This window comes from Leuresthes tenuis, unplaced genomic scaffold, assembly GCF_036924035.1.
Source record: "Leuresthes tenuis unplaced genomic scaffold, fLeuTen1.0.hap1 SCAF_14, whole genome shotgun sequence".
Taxonomy (NCBI): domain Eukaryota; kingdom Metazoa; phylum Chordata; class Actinopteri; order Atheriniformes; family Atherinopsidae; genus Leuresthes; species Leuresthes tenuis.
In genome coordinates this window covers 23,649,306-23,668,958 of record NW_027325368.1, presented here as the reverse complement: position 1 = coordinate 23,668,958, position 19,653 = coordinate 23,649,306, and the positions used below count along the sequence as shown (strand labels likewise).

Genomic DNA, 19,653 nt, shown 5'->3' with positions numbered 1-19,653 from the left:
TTTGGGTAATTTTTCTTTCATAATTTGCATCCCACTCTCACAAGAAAATGTGTAACGGGTACATTTGTCCACATGCCAAAACATAGTAGTGTCACAATCCATTTCTGTAAGAGGGTAAGAGATCCATAGACAGTTTTTTTCTAAAGATCAGTGTTCACATGACATCAATCGCAACCAATTAATAGTAAAATGTGCAAGCTGCAACAATGCAGATTTTTGTAATTCTTCAACCATGTATCAATAACATGTATCAATAACATGTATACTAACTGTAACCCTAACTATGCATCTTTACAGCCTAACCCTGAAGCTGATTCATATGAAACTTTGGCTCAGCTTCACCAAAGTGTTCCATGCATGGGCATCAATGGAAAATGGACTTTACTTGTATAGCACATTTCTAGTTTATAATTGGTTTATGGTACATTTTAGATGTGTGGATAATTACAGTAATATTAGAATATTAGATTGAATATTAGGGCTGCAAATGTCACAGAGGAACCTAGTAAACCCTTGCATGCTGGTGAGGATGTGGGTCATATAAGCTATGTGCTCAAGCAGATGGAGAAAAGCTGACTTGCCTTTAACCATTCCCAGGTGACACTGCAGTAGAAAACTAAGAAATCGCAAATGGGAAAGGAAGTGCAAAAGTGTAATGACCGTGAAAGCCTTTTTGCAAGAAGAGTCTTACATTTGTGACCTCTCGCATGAGGTTCTGTGGATAAGCAGCTTCCACCATCTCTTCCTGCCTCATTCTATCCATTTGTGCCTTAATTCCTTTATGTGAAAAATGATGCAAAACTGATGAAAATATGTAGTAACTACAATTTTACAGCCATTGTTGTGAAACGGCATTATTCGGCACTGTGGAGCCCTGTCGCTATTAGCTACACGCTGTTGCTAAGCTCCGTCCTGAGATTTGGTTGTAATATGTAATCCTTAAAAATTTGAATGGGCATCTTGACTGCACAAGTGCCCTTCATCAACCCATTTTCTTCTGGGAATTTATGAAAAATCACTGCATGTTGTATAGCACAGGGTCTCATTTGCATTTCTAAACATACAGTTTCAGAGAACTTATTATACAAAAAGTAACTGTCTTGATGTGAAAACTTAACTTGAGAGATTTTCTGGTGAAATTTATTGTTAAAGTTCTCTATATCTGCCTGGTTCTTATTGAGGTGTTGATTCACTTTGTATTTACAGCCTCAAAGACATTTTATTCTGATATTTTCTTTTAACTGTTGGCAGTATTTGATCATTTCTGGAATGATGATAAAGGCATCGACTATCTATTTTGTAAAAAAAATGACTCAGACTTAAATAAACCTATAGAATTTATCATAATATTTAAACTGGCTTTATGCAATGATCAGATTTCGGCCGTGAAAACATCTGCCAATTGCTGCACATTTATTCCTACTTCATCCCATTCATGGTCACAGGGGGCTGGAGCGTGTCCCAGCTATTAATATAGGTTTTGATAAGGAATACCTCATCTGGTAAAACATAACATTTTAGTAAACATCAGTTTTAACTATGAAATTAATGACAATATAATTCAAAGAATGTAATTCAATTATCAACATTGTCTTAACTAAAGTAGTTAGCAGGGGAAGTTTCTTTTGTGAAAAATTTGAATTTGTTCACCTGCAGCGGCTTCCTTAGAGCAGGAGTAGAAATAGCACAATGAAAACAATAATTGTCACCCAGGGCTTTCTATATGGGGACCGGGTTCAGCCCTCACATTAAAATGGAAAGTAACTTGCCTGAGTAAAACAGAAGAACAAGTTTCTAATCCTATAAACTGAGACGGAGATTAGTCCTGCCACTAACTGTCCTCATTTTTCAAAGTCTCTACTGCTGCCTTTTCCTAAGCACCCCCACTGGCCAGTCTCTTGGATATTATGTGAAATCATTATTTTAACAACACTTCCCTTCTTAAAATTTGATGTGGTTGCTTATTTTAGCAGTAACTTTTCCTTTAATGCTAAGGAAAAGATAATCTACAGTTTAGACCAGGGATCTCAAACTCTGGTCCTCGAGCGCCGCTGTCCTGCAGGTTTTAGATGTTTCCCTGCTTCAGCAAACCTGATTCAGATTAAAGATCAAAAGATTGTTAAATTCTGCACAAACCAGCAAATGAGGCATCTGCCCCATTTAACAAAGGTTGTTGCCTGTAAGAAGTGAGAGTAGGAACTTATCCCTCTTTGTGGCTCAGTTTTTCCAGCAATGTCCAGCATTGAACTGGACCAAGTTCTTAAAACAGTCTGATGAAATGTGGCTGCTGCACATAGAGTCTTTTGCTAACTCTTGCTGACATTACTTTCAAATATAGTTTATCCACAGTGTTTTTAAATCCTCTGAAGCTGGTGGTAGATGTAAGAGGAATGCTCCTCAGTACAGCTGACAGCAGAACATTTCCACCAGAAGCTGGCTTAATCGGTCCAACAGGGTGAAAGCAAGTAGGTGGAGCTCAGATGTCTTGGCTTAGTATCGGAGGTGGAGTGAACTTGAAGAGTGAGGTAAATTTGCAAAGAAAATGTGAACGGCTTGTTGAATGAGGAACTTTCAAACATAGGGGCAAAAAAAAATGCCAGGGTTGTATTTTTTGGGTGTTTTTCACTTGCTGGTGACTTCAAAGTGCAATGGAGTAATGCTCCAAGAACAGGAAAAAGAGATTTTTCTATATTATGTCACCTTAAAGTGACCATGATGAAAAATGTTTAAGTTTTATTGGAACTTCAGCTGTGTTATTATACACTTGCATTTTAGTGTAGTCGAGTGCATACATGCAGGAGTGATTCAAACCCCAACTCCATTATCTGGGTGTGTTTCAACAGGCTCACTTTTGTGTATATTTTTGCTTGGACTTACATGTTTAAATGCATTTTTAAAGTGCAGTGAGGTTTGCACTAACACAATAATTCCTTTCTAATGTTATTTAAACATGTTTAATGAGGGTATATCATATAATCATTTGCACAATGATTGAAGAACAGTTTTGCAGCATAGAAAAACAGTTATTTCTACTATTTTTGAACACACGATCATCTTTAATCATTCAATTCAATTCATAATTGTTTATAGTGTTGCTTCTAGCAGCTTCATCCAATTGACTTGGAGTCATCAGTTGACTCACTGGTTTAATTTCTTCGCGTGTTGATGTGATGTGAACTTCAACATTTATACTAAAAAAAGAAAGTCATTATGCAAATTAAGCCCTGTTGGTGTTATATAATTTTATTATGTGAACAATCGTATTAGTGCAATGACGTCCAGGCTACTAATAACAGATTGCATATTACTGTGTAGTGGAGTAAAATGCATTGTTGTCCTGTTCATTATAGGGAAGTAGAGGTATGAGATAGTATAATCAAGAAATAGTGTACAAAATTGTAAAAGTTACTGTCTTCTGCTGACATACATATAAAGCAAAGTCTTCATTTATGAAAGTTTGGAAACTTAACTTGAGGACAACTTAAACTAGAAAATCCCTTAATACCAGCTCAGGGACTTTCTTCCCATAGCTTATTTAATCAGGTAGATTAAGAGCAAATGCTTATTTGCAGAATTGGCCAGACTGTTGGAGAGTCACCTCTCGTGACTGCAGGCGAGCAGCAACTCTGTCAAATCAGTTTTTCCTACTTTTTCTCTTTTTACGTTGTTTTTTTCTCACACAAACCACCAACAACGCAGAAGGAATGTGAACATTACTTGATTTTAATCAAAATCAGTAAAGATCAAGTTTTTGAGTTTCTATAGGTAACCTCCTCCTGTATAGGACAGTAACTGAGTGAAAATGACTAAACCCAAGGACACAATACTTCTGAGACATCTACTCTTCTGTAGCAAGATTTTAATGGAAGCGTGAGGAGGCACAATGGAGCAGCAGTTGTGCGTCTTGTAGTCTAAAACACCAATCATCCATTTTATCATCTGAAGTGGCTATTAGAGTGTGCACATTAATCAGCCCGAGGGGCAAACGTAGATGCTAAAGTGAGTGGCCACTGATGAAGACAAGTGCCCCCCGAAAATGAGAACGTGTTAGTCTGGTTATGTATCAGCTTGATGGATTAAAGATATCATTCCATTAATTTCCAACCACATCGACTTCCATTCATTTGCCACTTTGCAGCGGCTGCAGAGTTCAGGCAGATTGAAGATCAGTGAGAATTAGAGGTTCGAGAGGGAGATGAATTCTACATTTTATGAGGTATGTAAAGCAGCACCTGCAATACGTGGCCATTCATTAATTTCCCATACGGTAGCTACTCAGGATTCAGTGAGAAACAGGAAGGATTCTTAAGGTATGCTAATACAGATTGAGCTATGCGTTTATGTATTTCAGAATACCTAACTTTAATATTAAAATGTATTTGTGTTAGAAAGGATTCATTAAGATAAGCTTTCTAATTTAAGACGTTTTCAATTTTCTTCACAGTAAATCATTTCATTGCAAAATTATTTGAGGTAGAAGATGCTTTAATGAGGTTTAAGGTTATTTTAACCTCCCTGAAATGATGAAGTGCAACCCTAAATTTAAAAAAAAAGAGTTTGATTGTTATGTAATAATCACAATTTTTAAAAACAATTTAAAAAGGTAGCAATTCTTGCATGTAGTTGGACTTTTATTTCAGACAGTCTAAACGTGATATTTCATGTTTTATCTCATAAACTTCATTTTCAGTTTCATCTTTGCATTACAGGCCTGTAACACAAGCCAAAAAGAAGTTGGAATCAGAGCAATTTAGAATTAGTAATATGGTTAAAAACAAACAGGTCAACAAATAAATAGAAATAGAAATATTACAAAATAATACAAATAAACAGATGATGTCGACAGGTTTTTCATGATTTCGGACTAAATCAGCCTCCACAAAGGGCTGAGTATGAGCAAAGATGGGCAGAGGATCTCCAGTTTGTCAACAAATGGATTAGGAAATTATTGAAAAGATTAATACCGACATCCTTCGAAGAAAGATTGGAAGGGATTTTCATATTTTTCCCTCTTCAATGCAGAATATTATTAAACCATTTAAGAAATCTGCAGGAAATTCAGTGCATAAAGGACAAGTCTAAGCTGGAAAATTGTGATCTTCGATCAGTCAGATGGCACTCCATCAAGAAGCGCCATTCAGCAATAGCTGAAATTATCCTTGAGGCAGAGGATTATTATGGGGAATCTTTGTGATGCACTACAATACAGAGTTGCATTAAATCTTTACAGTGTATAAAAAAAATGTAAAAAAAGAAGCCTCACCTTCACCTTGTCCAGAGGGGATGCCAATGTCTCAGGGCTTGGAGGCACCTGGGATGGACCATCACACAGTGATTAGACCAATCAGTGTTCCAGATGTTTTGTTTTGTTTTTGACTGATTTTGTTTTCTTTCTTCTTTTTTTTTTTTATATTAGAAGAAATATACCCCATGTATAGAACCAAAAGAACCACCCAGGCTGTTGTCAACAGCAAGTCCTAAAGCATTGTTAAATGAGTTGATACAAAAAGGTTTGACTGCAAAGAATAAACCAAATTCACTCCATGTGATTTCAGGTGACTGAAACCAGGACTGGGCCTCTCGGCTGCAGCAACTATGACAACCTGGACACTGTCAGCTCTGTATTGGTCCACAGTCCAGAAAACAAGGTTCAACTACAAGGTAAATGGAAACCACCAGTTCCTGTATTGTTAGCAAAAGGACAGTGACATCTCACTCTAACTGTTTGCACTGTTTGCACAGCTGGTCAGGCAGGACACTCAATCTTTTCATCCAATGACCTCTTCCCACTACACAAGTCATTCATCATCTATAAATGCAAGCGAATTAAAATAATGCAGTCAGTGAGGTTGTCACCACTGGATGTAAGTAACTCGGGTCAAAATTTCTGTCTCATTCTCCTTTAACGGAGATGTTGCAGTTCAGTGGCCCTTGAGGATGATTAAACTGTAAATGGCCATTCAAAATTGTCAGCTTTTGTCCGATGTAGCGCGACAGCAGGGAATCTAAATGCACAATGTAGGAAAGCAACTGCTGGTTTGTGTGTGAGAAAGTCAACATTACTGTTTCTGTTTCTGTTTCCTGACGCCATTGCTGTAAAGTCGTCTTGCTCTTCATGATGGATGCTGTTAAAATTAGCCTTAACTCTACAAAAAATTGAAGAAGCCTATTTTCCAAAATGTCAAAACAATTTTTTTAAAGGACACATCTGACATTGTTCTGGCTTCTCTTCTTGACAAAAAATCAACAGCAATGTCAGCCTCAAAGTTCTGACTTCCCTCCTGCCTTACAGGCACTCAGCTCATAGTAGCCCATTCTTTAATACAAAAGACAGAAATATTTCTTTTTTTTACCTTTTCATCTTTTTTGAATAAAAAAACAGTTGAGTGGTAGAACAGCAACAACTATCTCAAAATAGTAGATTGCTAATGGTTGCAGGACTACCTTTAATAATTGTGAATAAGGTGATGTGCTGATGATGCGAGATGTATAGTATCAGGCTATTTTAAACAATATTTGCTGTGGAAGAATTTATTTAGGAACACAGACTATCACTAGCTTTATAATATATGTTTCTTGTCTTTGTTGTGCCACAGGGCTGCAAGTCATCCTGCCAGGCTATCTACAAAGCTGCTTCATTCAGGCAGCGCTCAACTACATCGGCTGTAAATCTGAGGGCCAATTTGTTTGCCAGAATAATGACTGCTGGTGTGAGTGCAGCATGGACTTCCGACAATGTAACTGTCCTCGCTCTGACCTGGACACCCTGGAAAATAGCCTGCTGCACATCAGTGATGCCTGGAGGCTGACCAACCAGGAGTTTGAGGAATCTGGTGAGTCATAAATTAATTGGGACCCTCTCAAATGGAACTTGAAAATGTCAGCTTAGATAGTGCTTTCACAAAAAAAAATCAAAGAAAATAAGGTGGAACATTGGCTTTTAAAAGCTGCCTTCAACATAGACTTTTAGGACACAGGTCATTCTTCTCTGAAAAGCATATGAATTTAAACTCGAATTTAAGTGCTGAAATATTTTTCTTCCAAATGCATTTCTGGACATTTGGCATTTCTGCATTTCGGACATTATAGTTTGTCTGTACAAAGGGTAAAGATAAAAAAATTAAGCCTAACACGTTATCTCAAATTGTAATACATGTTATTCTCATAAAAGAATCTAGTCTGTGAACTTCGAAGGTAACAGATCATGTTCTCGTTTTCACTGTTTCTGTCAAACAGGTTAATTGACTCTGTTGCTTGTTTCTAAATGAATGCATTCATACATTCAACAAGCCAATGTCACAGAATCAGCTGAGAAATTTACAGAACAACATTAGCTACATCAGCATGGTTAACAAGTCATGCTTTTTATTTACCAGATCAGAAATTAGCTTAAAGTTCCGCATCTGGCAGAACTTCATCTGGCTCACTGCTTCACCTTCCTCCCCTGTGTGGAGAAGCTGTGCCTCAGCTCCCAGGCATGTTGTGGTGCTGGTGGTCCCAGCTGCTGTTGTCTTGTTGGCGCATCTTTCCCTCTTGTTTTGGAGTGTCTCCACCTGTAATTGCTGCACACCACCACCCACACTGCATCTGTAGGTGATATCCTGCAGGCTTGAAATGTGGGTTTTGTGTCCAGGCAATCCATACAAGCTGGTCCATGTCTAACACCTAAGCATATGCTATGAACAGGATTTGAGGAGCTTGGCTTGGATTGCTCGGTACTGAAGTCCTGAATTGATGTTCACTTGTATTTGGGTTTATTTGTTTAATTTTATTCTGAGAATTTGTTGCATGTTTAGACATTTTATTTCTTTAACCCAATTCCGGACGCATGTGCTGACAATATGTTCATGTAGCTGGGGTTGGTGGAGGGGTAGTGACCTGCTCTTTGGATGATGGCCCTGCATCAAGTTTTGTAACTACTTTTTTGCATTTTATTACAGTGAACTACCATTGCCTTTAGTAGAATAGTAAGAATAAAGTATTTTACGTAAATAAAGACTTTACACTGGAGTCACATCTGCCCGTGTGCTTCGAATCTGGGTGCTTTATACTAATTTTTGATTTCTTGGGGGTGGAAACATAACCTCCAGGTGGTGTCTTTAACAGTACCATTGTAGCTTAAAGAAAACATAAATTTCCCTTTATTAGGTCCCCCTCCTGCCACATAAAGATTAGAAAATACCCTTTATAGTAGTAGAAGATGTTGAAGAACTGGCATAATAGAGGACAGTCAACAGTGCTCTCAACTCGGTGGGCAGGCTGCAAAATGTGGCTAGTTTTGGAAAGTTTGGATAGTTTTTCTTAAAAGTGACAAGTGACTCATAGGTCAAACCATAACTACTTTGTAGAGATGAAAGTTTCTGTATTGCTCCATAAGGACAGGATCTAGTTATCCGCTGTGTGTGAGGTGTGTCATCTAGTAAGTAGGAAATAGCAGGCAGACTCGTGCTCACAGCTATGGTCCCAGAGATACGGCACGAGAGAAGAAAGTCAGCAGCCTTTGCATAGACGCTGACAACGTCTCTCATTTAAAGAAAACATCTGAGGGATTGTGCAATTTCTAAAATTCTCTTTGACTGATCACTGCACATGTAAATATAACCGGAATCACAGCACAGTCTCTCTCCTTAGATTATGCTGTTTTGTCAGATGACGGTGTGCTTTTTTTAAATCAAGATTTTGTTAGGGCAGAGCCCTAGCCTCGCAGTACTTTCAAACAAACCGCTGCTGAACACTGAGTCCTAATCACAATTTCTCATGTGAATGAGAGCAGTTTTATTGGGTTTTACTGTATTAAGAGAGCATATGTGAACACAGAGAGTAGAAGAGAAGCAAACAGATATAAAAGGCTGGGAAACCGTACTAAACCTCAATATAATGATGCTGACTATGACTTATCAGTTCAATTAAAATAAATTAATTGGTGGGAGAAAACGGGGCAATGCCATTGCATAATAACAGTACACTTACTTGTCTTCTGGTCGGTAGTTGTGTTTATGGTGCAACCCCAAACCCGAGATAATAGCACTGGCCCCACAGGCTTGTACGGTAGGCACTAGGCACGATGGGTGCATCACTTCATCCGCCTCTCTTCTAACCCTGATGCGCCCATCACTCTGGAACAGGGTAAATCTTGACTCATCAGACCACATGACCTTCTTCCATTGCTCCGGAGTTCAATCTTTATACTCCCTACCAGATTGAAGCCTTTTTTTCCGATTAGCCTCACTGATAAGTGGTTTTCTTAAGGCTCCACAGCTGTTTCGTACCAATCCCTTGAGTTCCCTTCAGTTTGCGTGTGGAAATACCCTTTCTTTCACTATTAAACATAGCCGTGAGTTCTGCTGTTGTTTTATTAACAATTTGATTCCACCAAACGTTTAAGTGATCGCCGATCACGATCAGATTTTTTTTCAACCACATTTCTTCCTCAAAAACGACGGTTCCCCATTGTCCTTCCAGTTTTTAATAATGTGTTGGACAGTTCTTAACCCAATCAATAGCAATCTCCTTAGATGTTTTCCTTGTTTGATGCCAATAATTTGACCCTTCTGAAACAGATTATCATCTTTTCCACAACCACAGGATGTGTCTTCTGACATGGTTATTTAAGAAATGAGAAGCAACTCATTGCATCGGTTAGGGGTAAATAACTTGTTGCCAGCTGAAGCCTAATCATCCATGCAATAATTATACAAGAGAGACTCTTACCTATTTGCTCAGTTAGAATTTAAAGTTTAAACAAAATCCCTTCTTTAAGTGTACAAATGAGGTGGTAAATGATTGAATCAGGAATCTTAAATTTAAATCTGTTTAATCTCAACATGACTTTAACAGACTTGCTTTGACAACATGGTTTTTTCTTTTACCTGAATTTTTTTTATTTTTTTTTACTGTGTTGGTCCGCTTTCGCTCTGCACTTGAGTGGTGAAGTTGTCGTCTACACAAAAGGAAGATGAGAGGGTAGCTCACATTCCTATAGCTACCCTGACGTGTACAGCATGCTTGATGGGATTCACATCAGAGTTCATCGTCATACATTTACTTTGATTGTGTTGTCTTTATATCCTCATTGTCCTCGGACCAGTTTAATTTTCTCAAAATGTGTTTAATTATCTATAGTTTTGTGAGATGCTTAATGTCACTTTTAAACATCAGGGGCGACTGGCCGTATCACAGTTTCCCCATTCATAGCACTTAAGATGTTTCCTTCAGTTCTGCACACTATTAAAGAGCATTTCCACAAATAAGAGAACGAGCAGTAACACAAAACATGGCCTGAGTCCAAGCACGTTATGCATTATGCTTTTTATTAACAACACAACAGTGTTATGATTACCATAAACACAAAGGACCATTGTGGAAATGATTCATAGCCTCAACCAGTATTTACACAACAGTTTACTTAGATTTGATGGAACAAATATATAGGGCAAGCTGAACATGAGTGGAAGCAGAGCCATCACTACAATACTGCTATGGTAATTTGTACCAAGGTACTGCTGCATGTATTGACTTTTTAAAATAAAATGATGCTCTCACCTTGCTTTTGCATGGCTCCACCTACCAGTCCAACTGCAGTTAACACCATCTTCCCTTCTGTTCCCACAAAACAGAGTGATAATGATCAGAAATGTGTTTGTCTGAACGATATGATGTCAGTGTAAAGCTCACCTTTGCACTTTTGGCCATGTGGAGTCAAACTAAAACTATCTTTAGTTTCATAACTAAAACTGTGTGTTCACACAAATGCAGAAATGTGCATACACATTCTTTTTGCAGATGAGGGAAGTCATGTGTGCGAATGGTTGGCTTTTAGAAATCTCAGTTATCATGAAACTATACACATGTGCACAATCCTGACTTCTGCTTGCATTTTTAGCCATAAACGGATACAGACACTGCCAGATTCGATCATTTCCATATAAAGTCATTGTTAGCACCACAACTAATTCATCATGGTGATGAAAGCAACAGTAAAGAAGAAGTACAGTTTTAATAAATGTTAGACGTAGACACACCTCGATTTTAAAAAAAGAAAATTAATGGGGTTGGGGGGGGGGTCCTCAAAACCTGATGAGGGTTTTTCATGGATATTTTATGGAAATACTTTCAAAATGACATCCAGCACACTGATCAGAAGTAGAGCTCATGACAGTAATTTAACAACGTAGCCTTTAATTAGAAAAGTGAGCACTTTTGAATGGGTTTGATTTGGAGCCAGACATTTTTTTGGAGCTAGTATCTAGCAGCCATCTGTTACCATCTAATGGCCACAAATGACTACGTTTTAATTTATGTGGTTCACAAAGATCTGTCTTGTTCTTGTGAACCAGATATCTCTTGAAAGCTTTGAGGAACATTGACTCAAGAATCTCTATTATCTCACAAAGGACATTTTTGGCCATAACTCAAGAATTAATCTGCTAATTTTGATATGCCATGCAAGTAGCTAATTAAATATAATACTGAAGTGAAAACATTTCATATTCAAAAGGTTCAAAGGTAATCATCGCTGTTCCCTCTGTTCTGTACATTTTTTAAGCTAGAATTTGATTTAGTTTTGACTATTGCAAAATTATTGGCAGATGTCTGTGTCATAGTTGTTTTTTGTCATCCTTTTTTTATCATTTAATGATCTGCACCCTGAGATTTCAACTCTGTAAATAATATATTCAAAATATTTACAGTGCAAGTCAAAGAATAAGAGAAACTGGCTGTGAGAGTCCAAAGAAGTCAGCTGCATGTGTCTCGTGCTCTGAATTGGAGCTGGCATTTGCCCTGTGGGAAATGTTATCCACACATTTGCTCATAGAAGCTACAGGAGGTACGTTGGTTTGCTGGTTTCCTGCTGCTTAAACCTAAATATCTGAAAATTCTGTACTGTTTAAAAGTCTTAAGCCATCCTTCACAAGAAATAGGTGCAGCGATTTATTGAAACATTTGCAAACATAAATGAAAATAAGGAAAAATTCAAAGTGAATATTTGGTATGAGCACTTTTTTCTATTCAACACAGCTTGAACCCTCTTAGACAAGCTTTCTGTCATTTCTGTAAGTAGTTTTCAGGAATTGTTCTCCAGGCTTCTTGAACGACATCCCAAAGCTCTTCTTTGGATGTTTTGTTCCATTCTCTGCAATAATCTCACGCTGCTTCAATAATGTTGAGGTCCAGGCTCTGGGGAAGATTCATACCTCCATAAGAGCTATTGCTGCTGATTTTCAGTCATCTTCTTGGATCATTTGGCATACCTCAGTCTTTTCTCCCTGTTTCTCTTTCTTAAGAATGGCCACAGCCACCCTTCCATGGCAACCATTTCCGCTGAGGCTTCAGTGAACAGTAGATGGATCAACTGAAGGCCTAGTGCTTAAAGATGCTATTTAAATTTTTTTTTTTTAATAAGTTGTCTGTAATGTGTAGACCAGCACTGGTTCATCCCTTGAGTTGGGTGCCTTTTTATGCTTTAATGATTTATAGGTTAGTGTTCATTTTAAAGGATCAGGTACAAGAACTAGACTGTAAATGAGTGGAAAAAACGGCTAAAGAAAAGCTTTGACAGACCTTCAGATGCCAGGTTCATTATCTGTGTGAAGCAGCTACACTTAAGCATTTTCGGCTTGTTAGTAGTTGTGTACAACTTTTTGTTCTAATTCTATGTGAGCCGGAGTAGACAAAGAAATCATTTTCAAATGGATTGGTATAAAGAAAAAAAATGGAAGAGGTATAAAGCTGTGAAGCAGTTTCTAGATTTCTAGAAACATTATAGAAATAGTTTGAGTGCTCTGCTGTTCTGTGGGGCCTTGTGCAAATAATTAGCTCGTCTGAGAGTCGACACAGTTACGTTTTTCTGACAAAAAGAAATTGAGAAACTTTTCTAAAACATGTCACTTCTTTTGTTAAGTTTGACACATGGCCACTGTAACCATAGCAACTTGTCCTAATTTCACACTCCTAAACACTTCAGCAATTTTGCTTTTAGTGTCAATCATGTCTAATTAGAGACTAGGTACACAACTGACAACAGGTGTGAATATACAGTATATTTTTCCAGAGAAACAAAATATGAAAGGTTACCGTTTGCTCTCTGACATGATCTGCAAATTACCATGCAAACAACAGAAAAAAAGATTAAATATATTCACAAACATACTCACTTTGCACTTTGGAACTGTTGTTCTCATTCTTTTGCTGTTTGATTTCCTGTGACAAACAATGAGGGGTTGACATTTAGGGGATGTTGATACCCTGCGGCTCACAGCCACAGGCAGCATTTACTCATTCATTTTCTTCTTCCCTCCAGAGGAGTTCCAGAGTTTTGTTGGGAAGCTGCCAACCTATTACGCTGTAAACACATCTGTCGTGGAGTACCTGTGGAGGATGGACGCTAGCCTGCTACAGCGCTACAGGCAGCTGGAAACCAGTAGCAGCCAACTTTTCACCAAAGCTCGCCGCACAACCAACAAGCTCTTCAGCCTTAGCAAGAGGTGCCGAAAACAGCCCAAAATAATCCTGCCAAGGCCGAGGTAAGACGCAAAACTGGCGCAAGAGGGAGGAATATTGATACTGTTGCATATTAACCCACGCTGCTCCCCAAAAATGATAATTATTAAAATGATTCATGTGCCAAGCAGAGAGAGAAAGCAACAGAATGAGACGGTACTTACTAGATGGGAAAAGTAGTTGTTGAGTGAGATGAAAAGTGCTGATGGGAGCAAGGGTTCTTCGCCCCAGCCAGTGGAAGACAAAGTGCATAATGATTGGTCAGTCAGAAACATAAACGTAACTGTCTGCAAGTTTGCACTAAATTATAATCAATTCTCAAGTAATATTTCATTTATATTATGAAAACACTTTCAGGAGTTTCAGCTGCTGTGCACAGTAATGAGCTATTGTTTTAACCAGATCTGTTTGTTTTACTGTTAGTGCTGTTATTTTAGCAGCACCAGTTGGTGTACTTCAGCCAGATTGAGCTTATCAACATTCATATAAGATGGCTGTTTCTGGCAGGGAAATTAACTATATAACACAATCAATCAGCATGCTACTTAAATGCAATCCACAAAGCACCTTTGTGTCAAGATTTTTCTGCTAGTAAAATATTTTTTGTTTATTTATAGAAAGTATAAGTATATATACAAAGTGTACTCTTTCACTTATATGATTTTACATATCAGGACATGATTTAAAATCATCCATATCAGGCTTTAAAATAAGATAAATACAACCTCAGATGAACAACACATGACATCAATAATTTTACCAAAACTAAGGCAAAACGCAGAAGCAGCATGTGAAGAGCTAAGTACACCTTAAAATTCAGCAGCTTGTAGAACCACATTTAGCAGCAACAACTTGAATCAATCGTTTTCTGTATGATCTTGCATCGTTTTAGAGGATTTTAGGCCCACACTTCCTTACAATATTGATTCAGTTCATTAATGTTTGCAGGTATTTATTTATGCACTGCTCTCTTAAGTTTCCACCACAGGACTTCATTCAGGTTGTCAAGACTTTGGATCATTCCAACACCTTGATTCTTTTCTATTTCAGACATTCTGTTGTAGATTTGCTGCTGTGTTTGGGATCATTGTCCTGTTGATGACCCAGTTTCAGCCAAGCTTTATCTCATAGACAGATGGCCTCACATTTGACTCCAGAATACTTTGGTACACAGAGGAGTTCATGGTGGACTCAATGACTGAAAGGTGTCCAGGTCCTGTGGCTGCAGAACAAGCCCAGATCATCAGCCCTCCACTACCGTGCTTGACAGTTGGTATGAGGCGTTTGTGCTGATATGCTGTGTTTGGTTTTCTCCAAACATGCTGCTGTGCATTATGACCAAACATCTCCACTTGGTCTATCCAAAAGACATTGTTCCAGAAGTCTTGTGGTTTGCTCAGATGCATCTTTTTCAACCTAAGCTGTGCTGCCATGTTGTTTTAGAGAGAAGAGTCTTTCTCCTGCAACCTTTCCAAACAAGCCATACTTGTTCAGTCTTTTTCTAACTGTACTGTCATGAACATTTAACATGCTAACTGAGGCCTGTACAGTCTGAGAAGTAACTTCTGGGTTCTCTGCATTGTACAGTCTGACTTTGATGTAAACATGTCCACTCCTGGAAAGATTGGCATCTGTCTTGAATGTTTTCAGTGTGAATAATCTTTCTCTCTGTAGAATGATGGACTCCAAATAGTTTGGAAATGGCCTTATACCCTTCCCAGATTGATGGGCAACAACAATTGCTTCTCAAAGATAATTGCTGATGTCTTTCCTCCTTGGCACCTGAATGCTCAAGACCAGCAAACTGCCAAAACCTTTGCTTTTATAAAGGAGCTCACACTTCCTGATGATCATTTAATCGAGTGCATTTGATTAGCAGCATCTGGCTGGGACTTACCCTCTTAAGCTGTATGGAAACAGTAAGGGAATCTTTTTGTGTTTTTCACACACTGTCTCTGCCTTTTGGTCCAGTTTTTGGGAAAAAAATGTTCATCATCTGAAGTTGTATGGACAAGATATTTTTTTTAGATTTCAGATACATAAAACCATATAAATTAAAGGTGCTCTTTCTTCTTCACATGACTCTGTGTCAGGGATACATATTTTAACCAGTGTTGTGTTTATTTGACTATGTTTATCTAAGCCAATTTCAGACATGCACTGCTCTTTTATGATCATAAATCTCAGATCATTTCTGAAATGATCAGGCTTCCCTGTAACTATCTGTGCCACAGACAACATGGTAAGAGTGAAAACACCCATGTAGTTGTTCAAACCGAGAGCTGAAGCTTAAAAATGTAGAAAAGTGATATTTCAGCTTCTCCCATCCAATGCTGGTATGTTTTACGACAGAGCACTTTTCATGCTAATATATATTTTATTATAGCAATATGACATCTAACCGTAAGAAAACTTAATCATGCTTTGCGTGTTATACCTCACTTGATGAACAGTCCAATCTCCGATAAACAGCAAATGTCAAAAACACACCATGGCTCTCACTGTCATATCTGGGGTGTCTGTCCCAATGAGGCCGTGAGGAACATTGATCTCATTATGACAAATGGGGCTGTCACTTTAACAGATGTAGCTATTAATGTTTCATACCTCATGTCTGAAAAAGGCCTAAAAGTTGTATGAGTCGAAAACAAAATAGAGTCACAAGACATTAATAGTGCATTGGTATTTGGGTTTGTATGTGTATGACTCTGTGTCATCATCTCATAGTGGGCTGCAGCTGAGTTTGACTCAAACTCTTTTCACTGCACATCAAAATAACACGTTTTCTTTGGCAAACCTTCCTCTCCTGTGTCACCGCAAAAAACAACACAGTGCCAAATACAATTTCATAAAAGCCAACACAGCAGTGTGGTGTCTCTGAACCTGATGTGTTCTGAAACATTTGTCTTCTTTCCCTCAGGCCCCTGCACTTCTGGCTGAGTTACGCTCTCTCCATGTTGTACTGCAGTGAGAACAAGCAGGTTGGCGTTTACAGTGACAGGAGCCGCAGCTGCTCCTGCCCCTACATTTATCCGCCTTGCCAGGGCCTGATTCCTTGCTCTGTGGGCGACGGTCCCCGCTGTGCCTCCTGTTCCACAGAGAACCGGACTCGATGCTCCAGCTGTAACCCAGGCTTCACCCTGAACCAGGGAGCCTGCCGGCCCGCAGTGCCCGACCCTACAGACCCCTACCTCGGCATGGAGAGTGACAGAGATTTGCAGGATCTGGAGCTGCGCTACCTCCTCCAACGGCGTGACCCACGCATTGTTCTGCATGCTGTATTTGTGAGCAATGACGTGCGTATAAACACTTGGTTCGATCCCTCCTGGAGGAAAAGAATGCTGCTCACCCTTAAGAGTAACCGGGTCAAGTCCAACCGTGTTCATGTGCTCCTTGGGCTTTCTTTGCAGTTTTGCCTCACTGGAAACAGCACTCTGGAGCCAACATTGTCCCTGTTTGTCAATCCCTTTGGAGGTAGCCATTCGGAGAGCTGGACCATGCCTATAGGTCAGCATGGATATCCTGACTGGGAGCGGACCAAGTTAGATATCCCCCTGGACTGCTACAACTGGACGTTGACACTCGGAAACAGGTGGAAGAGCTTTTTTGAAACGGTTCATTTCTACCTGAGGAGCCACAGCAAGGACTCTGTGGGGGTGGCAGTAGGAAACAGGAACATGACGCTGCATAATGAACCTCCAGAGGACACAGAGACATCCAGCAGCATTGGCTACATGAAAGTGAGCAACATGCAGCTGTTTGGATACAGTGTGCACTTTGACCCTGAAGCGATCCAGGACCTGATTCTGCAGATAGACTACCCGTACACTCAGGGATCGCAGGATTCAGCCCTCCTGCAGCTGGTTGAGTTGCGCTACAGGGTGAACCGGCTTTCGCCTCTAGGAGCCCCACATGTGGATCTGTTCGCTTGTCTGCTTCGCCACAGACTCAAACTGTCCAGCGCAGACGTTACCAGGATACTCACTGCCCTGCAAGCTTTCAGCGCTAGACAGCCAAACTACACGGAGTATGAGGCGAATAAACTGTGTAGTTAATGGCAAATAATTGATGTTTTGTACTCTTACATGACACAGGCCGGCTTGTATTCTGTTCAGATGGATTATATTGTGTAAAGTGTGTGGTATTTTGACTGTGCTGTACATACACAATGTGCAATTAAATGTGATGTCTTTTCTATAATTGCATTGTAGTTTTCTGACTCAAAGGAGACATGTCCTTTTTTTTTTTTTTTACCAATTAGCACAATTTTCTGAGGTCTTACTGAAATGTCTGAGACAAGATTTGTTCAAAATTTCACTTGGCTTAAGTCAAAGTAAAAGTCCAATTTATTTGTATAGCACATTTCATGTACAAAACAATTCAAAGTGCTTCACATAAAATTAAAGCATTTGCAGCAGAGAGCAGAAAAAAGCATTAAAAATATGTAAAATAATATAAATAGAAATAAAAGAATTAAAAAGAACTAAAATGAATAAAAACAAGCAACAGTCTCGATAAGTTAAAAGATAATGTGCAAATTCCATGCATAAACACATGAGAAAAGAAATGTTTTTAATCTGGATTTAAAAATGTGAAAAAAATTTGGTGACAGTTTAATCTCCACTGGCAGTTTGTTCCACTTGTTTGCAGCATAACAGCTAAATGCTGCTTCTCCATGTTTAGTCTGGACTCTGGACTGGACCAGCTGACCTGAGTTCTTGGATCTAAGAGCTCTGCTGGGTTTATATTCTCTGAACATATGACAGATGTCTTTTGGGCCTAAACCATTCTGGGATTTGTAAACCATCAGTAGGCTTTTAAAATCTATTCTGTGACTGACTGGAAGTCAGTGTAAAGATTTTAAAACTGGTGTGATGTGTTCAGATCTCTTAGTGCTGCTTAAAACTCTGGCTGCAGATGTTTAGTGCTCTTTTTGGGAAGTTCAGTTAACAGATCATTACAGTAATCGAGTCTACTGGAGATGAATGCATGGATGAGTTTCTCCTGGTCTTTTTGGGTGAGAAAACCTTTAATTCTGTTGATGTTTCTGAGTTGGTAAAAAGCTGCTTTGGTGACAGCTTTGATGTGGCTGCTGAAAGTCAGATCTGAGTCTATCAACACTCCAAGGTTACGAACTTGGTCAGTGATTGTAAGGGCCCGAGTCTCAAGATATTTACCAGTGCTGACCGTCTTCTCTTTGCTACCAAACAGAATGATCTCAGTTTTGTCTTCATTTAATTGTAGAAAACAGGATCTAAGAAACAATACCCTTTCTCTTTCTCTTGAAACACCTCTTCTGAGACCAGGCTAGTACAAAGCAACCACCTCACTTTTAGCAGTGTAGCATTATAAGTTGGCAGCAAATGCTGGTAAACCGCACCTTTTTATCAACACTAATGGACTAGAACACATACAGCATAACTCATAGTAATGCATGTGTACCATTAATTACTGTTGCATTACACATTTTGTATCTATTAAAAGCATTAAACAATTGTAGTTGGAGACCTACATCTTCATTAGAAACATATCAGTAATGCAAGGTTAAGTAACTGAGAGTAGTAGCAATGAGAGTGAGCAGAGGACCGTTGTTGTTCTGAAAACACACCTTGTCCAAGCAGCGGCTATATGTCCAAATAACATGGTTAAAATAGAAAAGATTATATTAACAAAGTAATGGCATAACAGTAATGTTTATTTTTCAAAAAGTAACAGCGATAATTCCTTAGTATTTGTTATGCATGATTCATTACCTGAGCTGCTAGTGTTTTAGCAACTGCTGAACAAAAAACTGATCCCTCTTTGCGGTACAGTTTTGTTGCAAGTGCTGCGACTAAAACAGTCCAATGAAATTAAAAAAGTGGGTGTTGCACATACAGTCTTTTGCTTACTCTTGCTAAAACATTACACTGAAATGTAGTTTATCCACTGGGCTCTAATGTCCTCTGAGGCTGGTAGTCGTAGTCGGATGCATTCTGTTTAGCGCAGCTGACAACAAAATGTCTTCAAGCAACGCTAGTTTCATCTGCCTGAATGCAAACAGTCGGGGCTGAACTTGACATAACTTCAATGCAAATTTGAATGGTTGTTGAGTTAAATATTTTCAAACCTAGGGGATCCAAAGCAAAATGCTTTTGAGTTTTTGAGTTAATA

General features: G+C 38.8%; 2 protein-coding genes across 2 annotated transcripts in view; one reads left to right on the top strand and one right to left on the bottom strand.

The window, feature by feature from the left end:
* Nucleotides 1-17,681, top strand: part of LOC140269397 (BMP/retinoic acid-inducible neural-specific protein 3-like) — a 28,942-nt gene extending 11,261 nt beyond the window's left edge. The window contains exons 5-8 of the mRNA XM_072364461.1: nucleotides 5,556-5,661; nucleotides 6,597-6,833; nucleotides 13,301-13,523; nucleotides 16,421-17,681. Of these exons, the coding sequence (XP_072220562.1) occupies nucleotides 5,556-5,661; nucleotides 6,597-6,833; nucleotides 13,301-13,523; nucleotides 16,421-17,555 (1,701 nt within the window). The 3' untranslated portion in view covers nucleotides 17,556-17,681. The remainder of the gene's footprint in view (nucleotides 1-5,555; nucleotides 5,662-6,596; nucleotides 6,834-13,300; nucleotides 13,524-16,420) is intronic.
* LOC140269003 (regulator of G-protein signaling 21-like) overlaps nucleotides 1-19,653 on the bottom strand; it is a 281,430-nt gene that overhangs the window by 114,241 nt on the left and 147,536 nt on the right. The window lies entirely within an intron of this gene.